The 18,071-nt window shown below is 48.9% G+C and overlaps 3 protein-coding genes and 1 long non-coding RNA gene across 4 annotated transcripts; 3 read left to right on the top strand and 1 right to left on the bottom strand.

Moving 5' to 3' along the window:
• The first annotated feature begins 732 nt into the window (after window positions 1-732).
• Window positions 733-5,720, top strand: ing3 (inhibitor of growth family, member 3). The gene is made up of 12 exons (XM_029495065.1): window positions 733-888; window positions 1,028-1,099; window positions 1,505-1,605; window positions 2,006-2,071; window positions 2,143-2,239; window positions 2,331-2,402; window positions 2,561-2,677; window positions 2,757-2,920; window positions 3,075-3,265; window positions 3,388-3,580; window positions 3,677-3,715; window positions 4,040-5,720. The coding sequence occupies exons 1-12, from the start codon at window positions 861-863 to the stop codon at window positions 4,154-4,156; spliced, it is 1,257 nt and encodes a 418-aa protein (XP_029350925.1). The 5' UTR covers window positions 733-860; the 3' UTR covers window positions 4,157-5,720.
• A 320-nt stretch (window positions 5,721-6,040) lies between these two features.
• Window positions 6,041-14,792, top strand: cped1 (cadherin-like and PC-esterase domain containing 1). Its single transcript, XM_029495333.1, has 21 exons — window positions 6,041-6,835; window positions 7,926-8,100; window positions 8,371-8,465; window positions 8,541-8,625; window positions 8,698-8,767; window positions 8,847-8,994; window positions 9,063-9,190; window positions 9,273-9,345; window positions 9,760-9,906; window positions 9,994-10,098; window positions 10,193-10,314; window positions 10,398-10,462; window positions 10,538-10,733; window positions 10,799-10,967; window positions 12,346-12,445; window positions 12,520-12,656; window positions 12,753-12,973; window positions 13,054-13,155; window positions 13,253-13,340; window positions 13,419-13,565; window positions 13,646-14,792. Exons 1-21 carry the CDS (start codon window positions 6,626-6,628, stop codon window positions 13,847-13,849), a joined length of 2,787 nt encoding a protein of 928 aa, XP_029351193.1. The 5' UTR covers window positions 6,041-6,625; the 3' UTR covers window positions 13,850-14,792.
• LOC115036923 (uncharacterized) lies at window positions 14,526-17,297 on the bottom strand. Its single transcript, XR_003840436.1, has 3 exons — window positions 16,208-17,297; window positions 15,835-16,084; window positions 14,526-15,302 (listed from the first exon to the last, which is right to left on the bottom strand). It is a non-coding gene; the product is annotated as an uncharacterized LOC115036923 (long non-coding RNA).
• Window positions 14,901-17,722, top strand: wnt16 (wingless-type MMTV integration site family, member 16). Its single transcript, XM_029495334.1, has 4 exons — window positions 14,901-15,007; window positions 15,851-16,077; window positions 16,255-16,544; window positions 16,735-17,722. The coding sequence occupies exons 1-4, from the start codon at window positions 14,901-14,903 to the stop codon at window positions 17,191-17,193; spliced, it is 1,083 nt and encodes a 360-aa protein (XP_029351194.1). The 3' UTR covers window positions 17,194-17,722.
• The last annotated feature ends 349 nt before the right edge of the window (window positions 17,723-18,071 follow it).

Here is an 18,071-nt window from a genome sequence, read left to right as displayed (position 1 = left end):
CAACTTTAACAGAAAGGTTGTGATTGAACAGAAAAAAAACAAACAAACAAAAAAAAAAGAGCGAACCAACAAATTACAAGTTTACACGAAACACGACGAGGAGCTGCGGCTGCAGGCTGCCGCTAGAACAGCGCCAAAAAATAAAAAATAAAAAAATTGGCCAATTATGTGGCAGCATCACATGTTCTACCTGCTGATGATGTCACACAGCTACAGGTGGTCCAGAATATTTTAATATCTACTTAATCCTCTGCTAATCAGCATTCTTTACAGCGCTGAGGGGATTTTCATTCAAATGGAACTGTCACTGTAATGACTCCTTTCTACTCAGGAAACAAGATTTACGTCAATATAAACACATTTACTGCCAAACATGTATTCAAACACCAACATCCAAATATACTTATAGTAGTCTTAAACTTGGAGAACCTGGAGTTTCTCTGCTTTAATCTTTTTTCAAATTCATCCGTTAGTAGCAGCACGTTTCACTGTATTTCATATTTGCCCCATAAAGTCTCTAAACGATCGATAAACATTTAACATCTTCTCAGTTCAATCATTAGAAAATAACTGCAGTAGAATAATATGGGGTTCATATAAATTAAATTAAATTAAATCTCATGTGGGCTAGCTTCAAAAAGAGGAATTATTCACGCGCATTTTGAACTACAACTCCCATGAGCATCGGTTTTGGTCGATAGCAGTATATTTCAACCAATCAGATCGCGAGAAGTCTCTTGCGTCACATTCTCTGACCTCAGTTCGTCGGGATATTTTTCTGAGAGAGAAGGCTGCTGGTGGCGCCATATTGAAAGAGGAAAATTCCATTGTAAAACGCGTAAAAGTTTAAATTTGACGCCATGCTGTACCTGGAGGATTACCTTGAGAGTGAGTATGACATCGGGACAAATCGGTTGGGGTTTTGTTGGGGCGTTTTGGGGGTCAAATGCTCATTTGTTCCGTCCTGTGCGGCTCATGCCGTTAGCCTAGCCGCGCTAGCAGCTAACGGTTGTTCTTCCTCTGGCAGTGATCGAGCAGCTTCCCATGGATCTCCGCGACAGGTTTACGGAAATGAGAGAGATGGACCTGCAGGTTCAGAGTACGTACAATCCGCCGGCACTGGCATCCTCACAGCCGGAACACACCGAGGACAGACACGTTTACCCCGCACACAGGTCCTCATTCAGCCGCCAACCGAAGACTGAAACACGGATTGGTGTCACATTAGAACAGCTTAGCAGCAGCCGGCTGACACAAGTGAAACTGTGTTTGTTTCCTGTCCAGATCAGTTACATCAGCCCTCCATCTGTTCTGGGACAGACAGACAGACATGTCGTCATTTTAAATCCCGGCCTGTTTATTATAGATGTGACCGCTCCAAACAAATATTTTTTATTTTCTTTTTGACTAAAAGGGAGACTTAAAATAGGGAAAGCATGACGACATGAAATTATGTTACACCACAAACATAAAGTGAGTGTTTTTTCTCCTCAACCTGCGACAGATGCCACAGATCAGCTGGAGCAGAAAGTGATTGAGTTCTTCGTCAATGCTAAGAAGAACAAGCCAGAGTGGAGGGAAGAGCAGATGGAGGTCATTAAAAAGGTCAGACTCCCTGTCTGAAACCAGACATTACTATTTGTTCATCCCACTGATTTAACCAAATGTACATTTTTATTTTTTTTCCCTCTTTAGGACTGATCTTTGTTTCTACCATTTTAGAGTGTGAATGTAATCTAAACACACCACATATCTTTGTTAGAGTAATTCCCACTGGATGTTATCGGCCCAGTCTAAAATAAAAAGCATCTCAATTCACACCAAAATGTTTCAAACTTTCACTGACTAAATTCGTCTTCAGGGAAAGCAAGCAGTTGTTGGTTCACTTGGAGTGAGAACTACAGAAAAAAACTGTTCTGTCACAGCTGCATGTTTATTATTGGCACATTCAATGACATGCCTGAGTCATTCATGTTTGGTTAATGTGTTTGAATTTGTGTTTCAGGATTATTACAAAGCTCTGGAAGATGCTGATGAGAAAGTTCAGTTGGCCAATCAGATCTATGACCTGGTGAGTTAAAGGTGGTTTGGAAGACTGGCGGTGAGCACAGTTCTACGTTCTGACTGTTCATCCCTCCTCAGGTGGACCGTCACCTGCGTAAACTGGACCAGGAATTGGCAAAGTTTAAGATGGAGCTGGAGGCCGACAATGCTGGCATCACTGAGATCCTGGAGAGACGTGAGTCACCCAGATGAATCTGTGTTTTTGTTATTGTTGTTAATCTTTGATGATAGAGATGATGATGCTTTGCCTCCTTCCCTCCCTTCAGGATCTTTAGAGATGGACAGTCCGTCTCAGCCTGTCAACAACCATCACGTCCACTCTCACACCACAGCGGAGAGTAAGTACTACCTAGTCTGAGTGTTTTCACCAGCCCCTGCACTTTGTCACCATCATCATTAACAAATGAAAAATTATTACACACTCAACAGCGACTGACCATATGGTGGAAATGTGTATGCTCTGTATGTAAACACTTTGTGGTGTTTGTGATGGCAGAGAGGAAGTACAATGCTCCGACACACCACACTACAGAGCATGTCCCAGAGAAGAAGTTCAAGTCTGAGGCACTTCTGTCTACGCTCACCTCTGACGCCTCCAAGGAGAACACGCCAGGTGCTGATGCTGCTTCACTTCCACCTCCAGTCCACCTGCCGGCTGTACCTTTTATTTATAGTCTGACTGTCCCCTGCAGGTTGCCGAACCAACAGTACATCTTCATCCACCAACAATGTGTACAGTGTGAACTCCTCTCAGCCTTTGGCCTCCTACAACCTGAGTTCTCTACCTGCAGGGCCTGGTGCCGGAGCCGGGGCCATCACAATGGCTGCTGCTCAGGCTGTACAGGCCACAGCACAGGTGATGGGTTAGGGTCTAAATGTCCCACACTTTTTTGTAACAGTGAGTTAAGTATCTGTAGATGTTGATGTGTCTGACTCTCCTCATCCTGAACCATCAGCCTCCACTGCTCATTGATTGATGTCAATGTTGTGGGTGTTGTTTCCTGTTTCAGATGAAAGAGGGTAGGAGGACGTCCAGTCTGAAAGCGAGTTACGAGGCCATCAAGAACAACGACTTCCAGCTCGGGAGAGAGTTCTCTCTGTCCCGGGACAACGCCGGCTACTCCTCTTCTGCTCTGGCCTCCACCCTTACCCAGACCTTCACCCCCACCACCACCACGGACTCCAGGGGTCGAAAGTCCAAGTAAGACCAAACGCCACCCGTGTCTTCATCAGCATGTCACGCTGACACTGTAAAGGTCCCGATGTTTCACACATCATATGTTTTTAGTATGACGATATCATCATCATTCTCCTCCTTTCTAGAAGCAGCATCAAGTCTTCCAATCATCAGTCCTCCTCATCGTCGTCGTCCTCCTCCTTGTCATCGTGCTCCTCCTCATCAGCACTGGCGCAGGAACTTTCCCAGCAGGCTTCAGCACTACCCGAGGCTGAGGCTAACAGTCAGGTGGACTGGACCTACGACCCCAATGAGCCCCGATACTGCATCTGCAACCAAGTAAACACACGCACAGAGTGCAGATTAAAAATAAAAGATTCACTTTCATTATGATGATGATGATGATGTCACTAAATGTGTTCTGTCATTTTCTAGGTGTCGTATGGAGAGATGGTCGGCTGTGATAACACAGATGTAAGTGTCATGTTGTGAAGATATGAGACCCAGGGCAGCTGATTAACTATCTTCAGTCCACAGGAAGTGTCTCCTCCACCCTCAGCTTTTGTCAGGTTTTAGGTGTTTTTTACTCTCCTTAAACTCAAGAATCACATCCTTCTAACAAGTGCTGATAGTCTCTGGATTAGTCCTGTATGTTTCTGAAGTTGATCTGAGTTTATTGTGTTGACAGAGTGACATGGACAATCAGATATTTAGAACATTAGAGGCTTTGGAGCTGATTTTTCTGTTACTGTGTAACTGTCTAGTCAGTGAATTAATATGGGATGTTCTTGTCCTCAGTGTCCCATCGAGTGGTTTCACTACGGCTGTGTTGGCCTGACGGAGGCTCCCAAGGGCAAGTGGTACTGTCCTCAGTGTACAGCCGCCATGAAGAGAAGAGGCAGCCGCCACAAATAGACTTATCGACCTATGTCCGCCATGTTGGATTTTAATCTCCAGATCGTCCTATTAAAAAAAACAACCCTACAGAAAGCCTGAGGTCAGAGGTCATGGAGCTGGTACATCAGATAAACACTTGAGTACCAACAGAGAGGGATCAAAACCTCCTGAAGACTCATCTGTGCTCTGAGGTTAAAGGTCTGACTGTGTTCGTCTGTTAAATTCACCTGACTTTCTGATTTAAAGTCGATCTAAACTAAACCCAGTCCAGAAGAATCTTTGGTTCAGTGTTAATCTCAGAACTCAGATATTTTCATGTCATTGTTCTCAGACAACCTTTCACACAGAACAGGAAGCGACTCATCGGGGAGGTGTGGCTCAAATCACAGAACAGTAAACTTTCAGCTCTATCAGCTAACTCCACCTACTGTTGAATCTAATGGAAATTTTCACACTGGACAAACCTGCAGTTTCCCTGTGATGGACAGTCGGAGGCCATTTTAAATGTCAATGATGATGGACATGAGCTGGTCTTCATTTGAGGAGCCTCAATCTGCTCTGTTTCTTAGGGGGACACTACCTTTTGGTCTCAGCAGACTGAAGTTGACCTGGTGGGGTCAGAGGTCAACCAATTTCAGATTGAAGGTGTCAGGAACGCCGATCATCAGAATTTCTTATAATTCCTAATACTTGGATGTGTCCAGATTAAGACAGATCCAGAATCTCAAAACTCAAGATTTTTTTTTTTTTTTTTTTTACCAAATTAAAAACAAATTTAAACTTTTGCTGTGAAACTCTGAGCATGCTCAGTTGAGGGCTCACTCTTCATTGTCGTTTCAGTCTTGTCTTGTGCAGAAATTTCTTTGAGGTGTTTAATTCCAGTTGAAGTCCTGACCTGTGATCCTCAAACCAGATTTTTTTTGTCTCTGCTCCCCTCCTCCCAACATGAACTACAAACAGCTGACTACGACTGTGTAGTCCATGATGATCTATGAACTGAGGACAGTCCCCTCTGACCTGAATGTACGTGCGCGCGCGTCCGTCCATCCTGCACTGATGGTGTGTTTGCCCAATAAAACTCCAGATGTTTGTTAAATCTGATTAAATCAGTGTTTTAATATTTTACCTGAACCACTAAATTATTGTGGCTCTTCTGGTGATTTCTCCTGATCAGTGATTGATCAGCTGTGATTGGATCCTTTGGACTGAACTTGTCTGTTCTGGACCAGTTCAGGACCCACAGACCCCTTGTGACCAGCAGGGGGCTTCGGTCTGATGTCCACAGACAGAGACATTGTCGTGACAACATGGCGAAATCAGCAGGAAGTTTCCCTTCATTGAATCCGTTTACTGAGTCTGTCGCGCTGTCTCATGTCCTGGGTGAGGGACGGGCCATGGCCCGTCTCATTGGTTGTATTGACAGGTGAATAGGATGAATCTGATTGGAGCAAGGACTTCCTGGTTCTGGCTCCAGTTCCTCTGAACACTAACGGATTTTAAGGATCCTGGAGGATCTTTAAAACAGTTGAATGTGTCTGTGACTCTGTCTTTCTCTGAGTCTGTGTCTGTCTGTCTCTGTGACTCTCTTTCTCTGAGTATGTGTGTCTCCCTCTCTTTCTGTGTGCGTGTCTGTCGGTCTGTCTCTGAGTGTGTGTGTGTCTGTCTCTGTCTCTGAGTGTGTGTGTCTTTCTGTCTCTCTGAGTGTGTGTCTGTCTCTCTTTAGCTGTGTGTGTGTGTGTGTCTGTCTGTCTCTCTTTAGCTGAGTGTGTGTGTGTCTGTCTGTCTCTCTTTAGCTGAGTGTGAGTGTGTTCCTAAAATAACAGTTTGAGCAGGAAGAGGGAGGGGGAGTTGGGAGGGGGGGTCTGACCTCCGGGCTCTGGACGGGTCGAACTTCAGCTGAAACCCGAAGAACCAGAAGTTGTTTGTTTATTTAGAGGAAACTCAAACCACCGAAGAACCGGGGGAGGAGAGGGGCGGAGTAAGACCTGGACCAGAACTCTTTCCTGCTGCTGGACTTAACTGAAACCAGATGGTCCAGACTGTTTTTAACTCCAACGGTTTCCGCCCGAGTCCAACGGAAACTGGAGCTTCGAGCTAACGGGACTCTGTTCCTCAGGTCCCGGTCCCGGACTCCCTGGGCTGGCTGGGTGCGGACGTGGTCTGATGAGATCTTTCCTTTGGAGTGAGTCCATCTCTGAGACACATGACCGACCGCAGGAGCCTCCGGTCGCGTGGATGCGCCGCGCGTGTCCGCTTGGTTCTCATCGGGCAGATCTAAGGCGGATCGAATATCGATCGTTGACCCGGGACCATGATCCGTCACTGAACCAGATTCGCTAAATCCAGAAAACTCATTCTGACGGTCCCGGATGATCAAACTGTCCAAAATCCACGAGGATGAAGCTACCGATGATAGTGATGGCGGGTGAGGTCCAGGTCCCGGTCCCGGTCCCGGTCCCGGGCTCTGTGAAGTGAAGGTCGGTCCTCATGCAGATCCTCCGCGTCCGGATGCTGCTCCGCCGCCGGTCCTGCTCCGGGGCGCTGCTGCTGCTGCTCGGGGTCGCCGTCTGTCTCTTCTACCAGAACCGGACTGTGGCCTGGAACCGGCTCCGGTCCGAACAACAGCATCACAGCTGGAAGTCCTCGGATGAGTTCGACTCTGAGGCCAGGAGGATCATCTCCGTCCTGGAGAACCAGGTGAGTTCACTGAAGTACTTTGTGTCCCGGTCCAAAGACGAAACAAACATTAAAGGACAAAACATTATTTAAAACTGAATTTCAACATTCAAACAACAAATTACATTCAGACTCAAATTTCCAAATTTGAGTATTATTGGAATAAAACTTTCTGTTTTGCTGCCAAACTTCATTACTAATGAAATGTTTGTTATGAAAATTAAAGACATGAGCTGTTCCTGTCACACAACAAAACAACTTCAACTTCCCCACAAATGTGTGACCCAATCAGATTCAGTCCAGTCCACACTCAGTGACACAAACTCAGTTGTTGTGAACCTGGTAGTCTGTTATTTGCTGGACTGGACCAAATTCTGATCCACAGCATGTGAGAGTCTGTCCATAATGTGAGACCACCTATGTCCCAGAGTCTGTCCTGGAGCCCTGGACACCTTAAGACCTCATGTAGACCTGGTGCAGTTTTGTACAGGGGTGAGTGAACCTGCAAACTGGATTGTTGGTCCTGGACCCTGACGGATGGAAGAGTCCTGAGATGGTTTTACTTCAGTCAGGTTCAGCTGTTCAGGTCGCTGCTGGAACCTGCCAGTCTGTTATACCTGCTGAGAACAGCTCTGACAGGGTCCAACAGATTCCAACAGGTTCGGAAGGGTCCAGCAGGGTCCACAGTTGCGGGTTAAGGACATCAGCTGTTCCTGTCACTCAGAGGCTCCTGATGTTTGATGACCTCCTGCTGTGTGAAGTGTCTGACAGTTGCTGGTCTCTGACCCCGAGCCGGGGGTCAGGATCTGGTCTGGAATCTGGCTCTAAGTTGATGGACCCCCTTCCCAACTCCCTACCCCGTGTGTGATCAGCAGTCATGTGACCGCTGTGTGTTGATGTGGTCTCTGGCTCTCTGGTATGAGACCCTGTTAGTCTGTTTCAGACCACCAATCAGACTTGCAGGGACTCCTGGTCCTCATGTGACTGAACCTCCACTTGATGTTTCTTCAGTTCTGATTTTCAGCATTTGACTACACCATCTGGATGGCTGATGGTGACTCTGGACTGGAGCTGAGCTGGCCTGGAACTGTTTCTGTTTCTGTCTCTGCAGGTCCCGGAACATTCTCAGAAACCCCCCCGGCCTCTTCGGGCCGTGGTCCTCACCGGTCGACACCTGGTCTCTGACACCGAGGTCCAGCTGTATCAGCAGGTCCTGCAGCAGATGGGCTACGAGGTCCACATGTCCAGATATACAGAAACCAGCAGCTTCCTCAGGACTGACCGGGGTAAATACAGAGTTTACGACCCCAAACCCCCAGGGAGCAGGGCCTCATCAGGTTCAGAGGTCAGAGGACCTGGACCAACGGTCCCCTGGGCTCATCTATGCCTGCTCACCTTGAACAGCCACTTCCTGTCTCACTGTGTCTCATGTGACAGTCGAGCGCCGGCCACCAATCTCCTGCCACACGATTGGCTGGTCAGAAAATAACAGGAAAAGGCAGGCATTCCTAGTAAAGTGCTTGTGTGACGTCCTGTGTGTGTCTCCATGGTTACAGGTGTGGGTGGGTGGAACCTGTTGCTGTGCCTCAGCAGTTCAGAGCTAAGTTGTTTGAGGAGAATCTCTTTCTCTCACCTGCAGCAACATCAGAGGGTGAGTCTCGCCTCCTTCTCTCCAGCCAATCACTAACTGTCCTGAAGATGAACTCACCTGTCTCTGCGTCCTCAGGTGAACCTCATCCCCAGGCTGATGGCGGCCTTCTCTGACGCAGGCGAAGGTTTCTGTCGCCTCCTCGTTCACTCTCACCTGACAGGTGAGTAACCAGGTATGATGGTGACCCACTGAGACTTAGGTGGCTTCATATTTACTTGTTTCGTCTTCGTAGGATCAGATTTACCCATGAAGCCTTACTCTTGTGGATCAACCAATCAGAAGCTGCTGGTGCCTCAGGGCAGGTGAGCCATGTAATGGCCCAATGCCAATGAAACACGCAGTGGACACAGTTGACCTGTATGTCATGTTCTTCTGTGACAGCCACTCACCTGCTGGAGCTCCTCCCACTGGTCTGGTTGCTATGGTGAATGTTTATGTCCTGGTGACGTCTATCAGGCCGCTGATATCATTCCTGCATGACACCAGCGTGGTGACGACCTATCAGGAGCAGGGGGGACGGGCCAGGAAGGTAAAACACTCAATCATTAATGATGTCACTTAGCTGTTCAATGACCCCCCGCCCCTCTCCCCCACAAGCTCAGAGACTTCCTGCTACAACAGCTTGGACCAACTAACTCCCATCAGGCTTTGGGGCAGGTGAAGCAGGTGATAGGTGAAGTGCTACTGGCAGCAGCATCGACCAACGAGACGACAACAGTCCACAGGTAAATTAAGTGAAGGTGGCAGGAAGTGGTTCTATAGATTTTTGATTTATTGTACACTGACTGGTGTTGTGTTGTGTTGTAGGTGTGTGTTGTGTTACCAGCTCCTCACCTTCAGTCTGTTGTTCAGCAGGTCCATCACACCAGTTGTGGTCCAGGTAAGGGGCTCAGACCGGTCTCAGGGTCCTGACAAAACTTTAACCTGAGCTCTGGATGAAGGACTGGTTCAGGTCCAGAGCTGGTCTTCATTGGGCTTTAGGGTTTTAAATGGACCTGAATTTATTGATTGTTGTCTCAGTGATAACAGACCCGGTACAGACCAGGTCCAAGTCCAGGCTGGACCCTGTGTTTACAAACCTGTGACTTGACCTTCTCTGTTCTGTCACCTTCTTGCTGCTTGCATCTCTCCTTTCCCTCCTCTTTCCCTCCTCTTTCCCTCCTCCCGTTGTTGTCCACCAGAGGTCAGTGTGTTCTCCACAGATCTCTGATTGGTCAGCACTTCCCTCTGAGGGCAGATCTTTGTCTCTGGGTGTATGCTGATTTAACATCTGTCTCTTTGTCTCTGTCTCCAGGTGGACACTGATTTAACCTTTTCTGCTCTGCGTAAAGATACGTTTGACGGACAGATCACCAAGGACCTGATCCTGGAGGACACTCTGCACTTCCTGCTGAGGACACACACTCACATGTCCTCAGAGACAGACACAGAGTGGGAACAGGTGAGGAGAACGACTCCTGGTAGACTCATGATGTCACCTTTGAACAGTAAGTTCTGATTTAAATTCTGTCCCTGTCTGTGTCCTCAGGACAGCGGCTGCAGAGGGACACATGGTCTATGTTTGTCAGAGGACGAGTTTCTTCTTCTCCGTCAGTTTCAGCGTCAGCTCTCTGTGCCTTCGTCTTTTCAGCTGGTGAACAAACATGACATTTAAGAGCTACAGCTGTAGCTCCACCTGAGCTCCTGCAGGCGGAGCTGCTGCATCTCACCGGTTGTTTTCTCTGCAGCTGTATCCCATCAGCCCGTCCCTCCTGTCCTGCCCGTCCTCCGCCCCCGGTCCACTGGGTGTCACTGATGTCCTGACCAGGATCAGCCGTTACTACGAGCTGCAGAGGAGGTTCAGGTCAAGGTGAGGATGGATCCGAGTCTCTGCTGAAAACAGGAAGTGGCTTCATGTTCAGATACTAATGAGCTTCATGTTTCCAACACAAGAGATGAGACAGAGGATTTGACAAATCAGGAATCAGCGGTGGCCTCATTACAGGGCAGAGCCACAGGTGAGACGGTATCCATGGCAACAATTTATTTCAGCAGTATGATAGCCCCTGTAGCCTGATTGGTTGGTATTTCAGGTAGTTCAGCTTCCTGTGATGAGCCCCGGCTCCGACAGATCTACACTGACCCCCCCCTCCCTCTGACCCCACCGTTCAGTCCATGGGTGAAGGAGTACCGCGCCGAGGTGACATTTGACACAGTGACAGTTAGGATTCGCCCAGAGCCCGTCAGTCCAGCCTGTCAGGTCCACCTGGATGAGCACAGAGGACCCAGGTGAGACCAGGACCTGACTTTTGACCTCTGACCCCGACCCATCTCACAGATGATTTTGTCCTCAGAATGGCAAACTACCCAGTTGGCCTCGGCAACAGCAGGATCAGCATCCTGGTGACGGACGACGTCAAGCCGGAGCCTGTTGTCATGGCAATCTACACTGTCCACGTGAACCGCGAGAGCCGACCCAGTCTGCCCATGTTTGGAGAACACGTCCTGTGCAGTTTCATTCAGGTCGGTCTGCTGTGATGTCATTGCCCTCAACATCTGATCTGGATCAGGACTAAACTCTGATATGTCACTGGTTTGTGGTTTTTGTCCACAAACTGTACATTTGGACTAGATCCTGATTCCAGTCAGAGGCCTGAACTGTTTATTCCAGGACTCTGGACCCAGGATCAGAAAACCACATTAGATCCAGGTTTTGGATTCTAGTGAAATCAGCGGAACTCTTAGCTACATTCACCTGGTCCACCTCTGATCCACCTGAAGAGAGATGAAGGGAGAAGGTATCCAGTCTTCCTTTATCATGACCCCCTGGACCTGGTTCTGGTCCTAGTAGTATCTGTAGCCCTGGACCTGGTTCTGGCTCTTGAACTAATCAGAGAGTCTCTTCTGCAGCCCCGGTCTATGTGGGCCGGAGTCCTGATCTGATTTCCTCTGAAGGATTAATCCTTTAAACTGAGGTTAAAGATCAAGTCTAAGTTGAAGTAAACATTGTGGTGGTGCAGTAAGACAGGACGGAGATGATGTTCAGCTTTTTTAGTTCTTGAGGTCTGGGTTAGGGGTTTGGATCAGAGGTTGTAGGTCAGGGGGGGTCAAAGTTTCCATGAATTATGTGCCAATCTCTCCGGGGGCCCTCTGCAGGGGCCCAGCCCACAGGTTGTGCCCCAGTTAGAGCAGCAGGATTAACCCTTTAACTCCAGTGGAGGGACTTGGTCCTGGTGGACCTGATGCAGGTGTTCTGTGATCTGATCCGGACCCGGTCTCTTAGGTGATCCTAAACTGTCCCAGTGCTGCAGGTGATTGATGAATAACAGATGATGGTGATTTGTGGTCCAGTCTGGATATCCCTGGACCTGGACCGAACTGGACCCCTCAGCAGAGCCGGTCTGCGTGGCGTCAGGCAGCAGTGCCTGTGGAGGATGAAAGGTGGCGGCGTTTTTGTTGCTTTGGCGGCAGGAAGCGTCGGCACTCAGACCGGTCCATGTTGACTCTGAACTGAAGTACGAACAAGAAAATCCCTGTTAAGTTTTCTTGTCGCACTTTGTCGTGAACTGAGACGCTGGTGTGAGGAATCTGACGCCACCGCCACAAAACTGGAAACAACAGAAGAAGAGCAGGCAGAGGCAGTGTGTGTGTATGTGTGTGTGTGTACATTTGACAGCGGCGTCTCTGAACTCGGTCCAGACGTGGTGTCTCTCTCAGGGGCCTCTGAGCTGAGCTGCTTTAGTGTTTATTTGAGTTTATTTGACCTTTGACCTCTGACCACAAGACGGCGATGTAACAACACAAAAGGGAAGAAGGAGTCTCTGTCTCTAAAATATCGTCGTCGTCATCATCAGTGTCCTCACAGAGGGACTCGCTCAGTCCTGGTCTGTTCTGGTTTCAGGACTGTGGTCTTCTTGTCCGGCCCGGTCAGTCCTGCGGTCTTCAGCCCTTCATCAGGTCTCAGACTCCACGTCAGGCCTGCAGCTCAGGACATGCACCAGGTCTGATGTCACTTCACCAGTTTGTGTCTCACCTGTCCCACCCATCTCACCTGTCTCACTTGTCTTCGTCTCAGGTCAGTGGGTGGTTCCATGTCTCAGCTGTTCTGACAACAGGACCTGTGATTGGAGGAGGGTTGCCTGGGAACCAGATGGCTGTTATCATCTGATGGTGGACCAGCTCCGGCTGCAGGACTGCATGTTGGACAGGAAGGTGAGGTCATGTGATCGGACACTGTCCTGTCCTTTCTTCCGTCCCATATTACAGGTAAGCAGGTGTCCTTACCTGTCCTTTGCCCCACCTCCTCAGGTGTTGTTTATTGGTGATTCGACCAATCGTGGGATGATGTACTTCTTGATGGAGCGGGTCAACTCCAGCCTGGAGGACTGGGGGAAAGCTCACAACACGCTAGTCTACAAAAACCTGAACAGAGGACGGACCCTGGTCAGCTACTCGTACTACCCTCAATTCTGGTTGGAGATGAAGCGGCGGCCGACGTTTAGGCAGACGCTGCGTCAGCTGCTCCACAGGTGACAGGAAGCACGGCAGGGTCATGGGGACACTCGGACGGATCCATATGATGTGACCATGCTGTCTTTTGTCCCCGCAGGTCCCGTCCTCTGGTGAACTCCAAACAGACAGTGCTGGTGCTGGGCGGAGTCCAGTGGCTCAATACCAATCACCTGAGGACAGTCAGAGAGGTGCTGGACAGGTGAGACGGGGTTCAGTTTAACAACACACACATGGGGGCTCTTGACACTGTGTGGTTAGTATGACAACTTTGGTTGACTCCTCCCGCTTGCCCTCAGAGAGTCCCTCAGTGAAGTCCTGGTGGTGGTCAAGTCTTTGGGGATGGGCTTCCACCTTCCTGTGGACGGGATCCGGTCTCTGCGTCTGGTGGGTTCCTGTCTCTTCATGACTGTCCCGAGGGGGTGGACATCTTCTCTTATCGAGTTGATCTTTTGACTCTTTCAGAGAGAAATTCAAGAGCTGGACAGAGAGAACGATGGCATCATAACCACAGCGAAGGATAATGGGTACGAGGTGATCGACACGTTCAGCATCACGATGGGTCGATACAAAGAGTTCCTGCAGGGACACTGTGCCTGCCACTTCCATGAGGTAAACTCACCTGACCTGGACCTGAACACCTGTCCTGGACCTGAACACCTGACCTGGACCTTCTTCTTCTTCATCCTCAGGTGGAAAAGTTCAGGTTCTCCCGACCTGCAGATGATATGACCTCTACCAGCAACAGAACCAGAGCCACCAGTCTCAGCAGCCAATCAGCTGTGCAGGACACAGACCATGAGGCGGGGCCAGACACCTTAACCTATCATGTGAGAGGACCAGTGAACCAGGTTTACTCTGAGATCCTGCTGAGTCGCCTGTGTTCCAGGAAGTGAGAGTATGTGTGTGTGTGTGTGTGTGTGTGTGTGTGTGTGTGTGTGTGTGTGTGTGTGTGTGTGTGTGTGTTGCAGGAACAGGAAGTCCGATAATGGAGAGAAAAGAAATCAGAAGCTCCTCCCATTCCTGCAATTTGGTCAGAAAGGGTCGTGGTCATGAATTCAGAAACCAGCAAACCTTTGAAATGAATCAAATTAAAAAAACAGATAGAAAGTCACCAATGATCGTCTTCATCGTTTAGGAAACGCTGGTTTGAATGTGAGCAGATGAACTGAGCGTGCTCTGTAACAAGCAGCTGTGACTTCCTGGTTCAGATGACAACGGACCTGTCTGGAATCTGGAGCTCCTGATTTCAGATCAATGACCGATCAGACTCTTTCTCTTATATTCTTTATATTTTTGTACAGATTTTTATTCTCTGATATTGTTTACATGCTGGAAAAGAGTCGCTGATTATTATTCGATTATTGAAGGACTATTTACTGATTATTATCTGAGCTGTTTTAATCAATAATCTGCTTCTCTTCGAACTTTCACTTGATGTTAATAAATTCACATATTTATCATCTGCTGGTCTTTCACTTCACACAGTTTTGTAAGTAACAGAAGATTTAAGGTCCCCCAGTCCCTCTGGTCCCCTGGGCCCCCATTCCCCCAATCCCTCCGGTCCTCCAGTCCTCCCTTAATTCCTCCTTTAATGAGTCAAACTGTCAAATAAATATCAGTTTTCAGTCCATCATCACCTCCATGTCAACTTATTTCCATCATGGCGGAGCAGACGTCCAATAAGACTCCAGCTGTGACGTCACTGCTTACTATGAGCTCTTCGCCGGTCCAATGAGGACCCTCCGGGACCCGGACCGTTGGGGCCGGCCCCGCTTCTCCTGCAGAATAAAACTAGTCGCGGAGCGGAACCGAGTCCTGCAGGAGGTTTTCATGCACCGGAGGATCATTCATGGACAAAGTCAGGCATTCACACATCTGCTCTAGGTCTTAGAGAGGGACCCGGATTCCTGCTGATGGACTCTGTGAGCCCGCAGCCCGGCTCAGATGGATGAGGAGGACATGAGGACCCGAGTCTACGGGCTGAGACACGTGTGCACGGTGTCTCTGCTGCTCGTGTCCGTCGGTCCGCTCCGCTGCGGCGGCAGCTGGATGTGAGTAAGACCGGGGCCAGGTCCCAGAGTCCGGCACAGAACCGGTCTGAGCAGGATCTGAGTCCGGTTCAGCAGACCGAGGTCCGATATAATTATTTGAAATTAAAGTGTTGCATATATTAATTACACGGAAAAAATTTTGTATTTTTTTTTATTTACTCGACAGAGATTCACCGACGATATCCTGTTTTTTCTCCGGCGGGACCAGAACCGGGACGGTCCGGTCAGAGTCCTGGTCCTGGTCTGAGATGACTCTCTGTGTCCTAACTGGGTGCAATAGACTCCTTTAATTCGTCTGAAACGAAAAAACAAAATAAAGCCTTTTTCTATCAAAGAAGTCTAGCCCGCAGTTTTACAGAAATTACAGAATCAAATCTGGTCTGTAATATTCCCAGGTCTCTGAATTTGAATCAGATGTGTACGTGTTAGGAATTTGACTCCGGTGTTTCTATCTTGGACAAGGGAAAGAGAAAAGAAATAAAAAAGAAATGTGTATAGATATTATATATATTGAAATTTGAAATATTTGTAGTGGATTGTCTTTAATGTCCTCAGGTTTAAATAAAGTCTGTTGATGAGACAGATGAACTGAAGTCCATTAAAGTGGCCTCTTGTTCAGTTTATTCTTTAAGATCAGTGTTTCCCACCAAAAATCTGATTAACTCATTAGAAGTGAATTTTTCAGCTGGTGGATCACCTGGTTCTGATCATGGTTTACATTTGTGCTGGAATTGAGGTCCAACAGGAGTCTGATGGTGAATCAGGAGGACAAAACTGTGGTTCTTTTTATTTCTGCCAAATGTAAAAACTGTAGTGTTGTTTCTCACCTTCTGCATCCCGCAGGTGGCTGGGCGTGGCCCCCGACGGTGTGCCGGAGAAGCTGGGCTGCACCAAACTCCCTCTGAACCCCCGACAGAAGGAGCTCTGCAGGAAGAAGAGCTTTCTGCTGCCCAGCATCCAGGACGGAGCCCGGCTGGCCGTCTCCGAGTGTCAGAGCCAGTTCAGACACGAGAGGTGGAACTGCTCCACCGGGACCGAGCCGCCGGTGTTCGGACACGAGGCCACCAGCGGTGAGACCTTTTGTTAGACAGAGATTTTAACTTCAGTGAGAGTTCGATGCTTTCAGATGTTCTGATAACTGAAGAGACATCATGACTCAGCCACAGATTCAGGTTTTAGATTCAAGGAAGTGATTTAAACCTGGACATGTAGGTGTTCAGGGTGTAACAATGTCCCCCCCACAATAGGAACCAAAGAAACTGCCTTTATCTACGCTGTGATGGCGGCGGGCCTCGTCCACGCCGTCACCAGATCCTGTAGTCAAGGCAACATGACGGAGTGCGGCTGCGACGCTCGGCTGCAGGGCAGCGGGTCTGCAGCTGAGGGCTGGCACTGGGGGGGGTGCTCAGACCACATCCAGTACGGCATCTGGTTCAGCCGCAAGTTCATCGACAACAGCATCAAAAACGTGTCAACAAGCAGAGGAGGCCACACGCTGAGCACCATGAACCAGCACAACACCGAGGCCGGCCGGCAGGTGAGAAAGACTGACGGACGGTTCTCCGGTCCGTCATTCTTCTGACGCTGTTGTTTACAAAGCTAACGTTAGCATCTAAAAGGAAACGAAAGCTAACCAACGTTAACGCTCCTGGACTATCCGTGCTAACCAGCTAGCCTCTCTTTGCTCCGAAGAAAATGTCTGACACAAGGTCCTGTGTGTCCTTCAGGCCGTCGACAGGACGATGTCCACAGACTGTCGTTGTCACGGTGTTTCTGGTTCTTGTGCGGTGAAGACTTGTTGGCGGACGATGGCGGCGTTCGAGCGTGTCGGCGTTTACCTGAAGGAGCGGTACGAGACCAGCGTCCAGGTGTCCGACCGCTCCAGGAGGAAGATGAGGAGGAAGGACCAGCGTCGGCTGCCCGTCGACAAACAGCAGCTCATCTTCTTTAACAAGTCGCCAAACTACTGTCTGGAGGACCGGCCGAGAGGCGTCGCCGGCACCAGAGGACGCCGCTGCAGCCGGACGTCCGTCGGGCCGGACGGCTGCAACCTGCTGTGCTGCGGCCGAGGATACAACACACACGTGGTGAGACACGTCCAGCGCTGCGAGTGCAAGTTTGTCTGGTGCTGCTACGTGCAGTGCAGACGCTGCGAGAGCATGAACGACATGCACACCTGTAAATAAGGAGACTGACCCTGTCCGAGGATCCGTCTTCTGCGGGACAGAAGGAACCGACACTCACTTTGGCTAATTTGTGCTTTGAGAACTTAAACTCTTCAGTTGGTCCATCCCAGAACAAGTTCTAGTGAAGAGCAGAGAACGGCTCTGCCTCTGGACCGTCTCCTTGGAGTTAGGTATGGTGTCCCGACCAGAATGCACTGGGGGCAGTTGAGTCCTGGTCCACATGAGGTCTGGATGGTTGGCCTCAGGATCTTCTGATGGTCCCACACAAGTTCAACTGATGGCCTGAAACAGTTTCTTGTTGGAGGTCTCCTTCGGACCGTTCACCGCGAGGGCCGGTTTAATTCAGTTGGTGGAAACCGGATGAACAAATCTGGATCCAGATCCTGAGACGGATTAAAGTTCATGACTCATAAACAAAGACATTAAAAGTGAGTCTTTTTTTTTCTCTTAAGAGAAGGTGAAAATATTTCACCTGATTAAAGAATAAATCTAATGTTTCTGTATTTTTGCAAATAAATGTTTATTTACATTAAAATAAAACAGAAACAGAAATCAGATTGTATTTGAAGTTATGCAAATCAATCCCCCCCCCCCCCCCCCCCCCCCCCCCCCACACACACACACACACACAAACACACAGGGTGTTCTCGTCATGTGACTCTGTCCCCCTGGTGGGCTAAAGTAAGAAACACACCTAAACCTACAGAACCCGGACTGGGACCAGATCTCCAGGTCTAGACTGGGATCTTCACAAGGTTTATATAGTTTTCAGAGTGAAGCTGACTCATGGAATAACACACGGACTCACAGGCCAGAGTGAGCCTGCTATGATCCAGATGTTGGTGCAGTGAAATCCGTCAGTTTGGGCTCAAATTTAA

The sequence above is a fragment of the Echeneis naucrates genome, chromosome 23 (genome assembly GCF_900963305.1).
Source record: "Echeneis naucrates chromosome 23, fEcheNa1.1, whole genome shotgun sequence".
Taxonomy (NCBI): Eukaryota; Metazoa; Chordata; class Actinopteri; order Carangiformes; family Echeneidae; genus Echeneis; species Echeneis naucrates.
The sequence above is the reverse complement of the archived record's forward strand: the minus strand, read 5'-3'. Positions and strand labels throughout refer to the sequence as shown.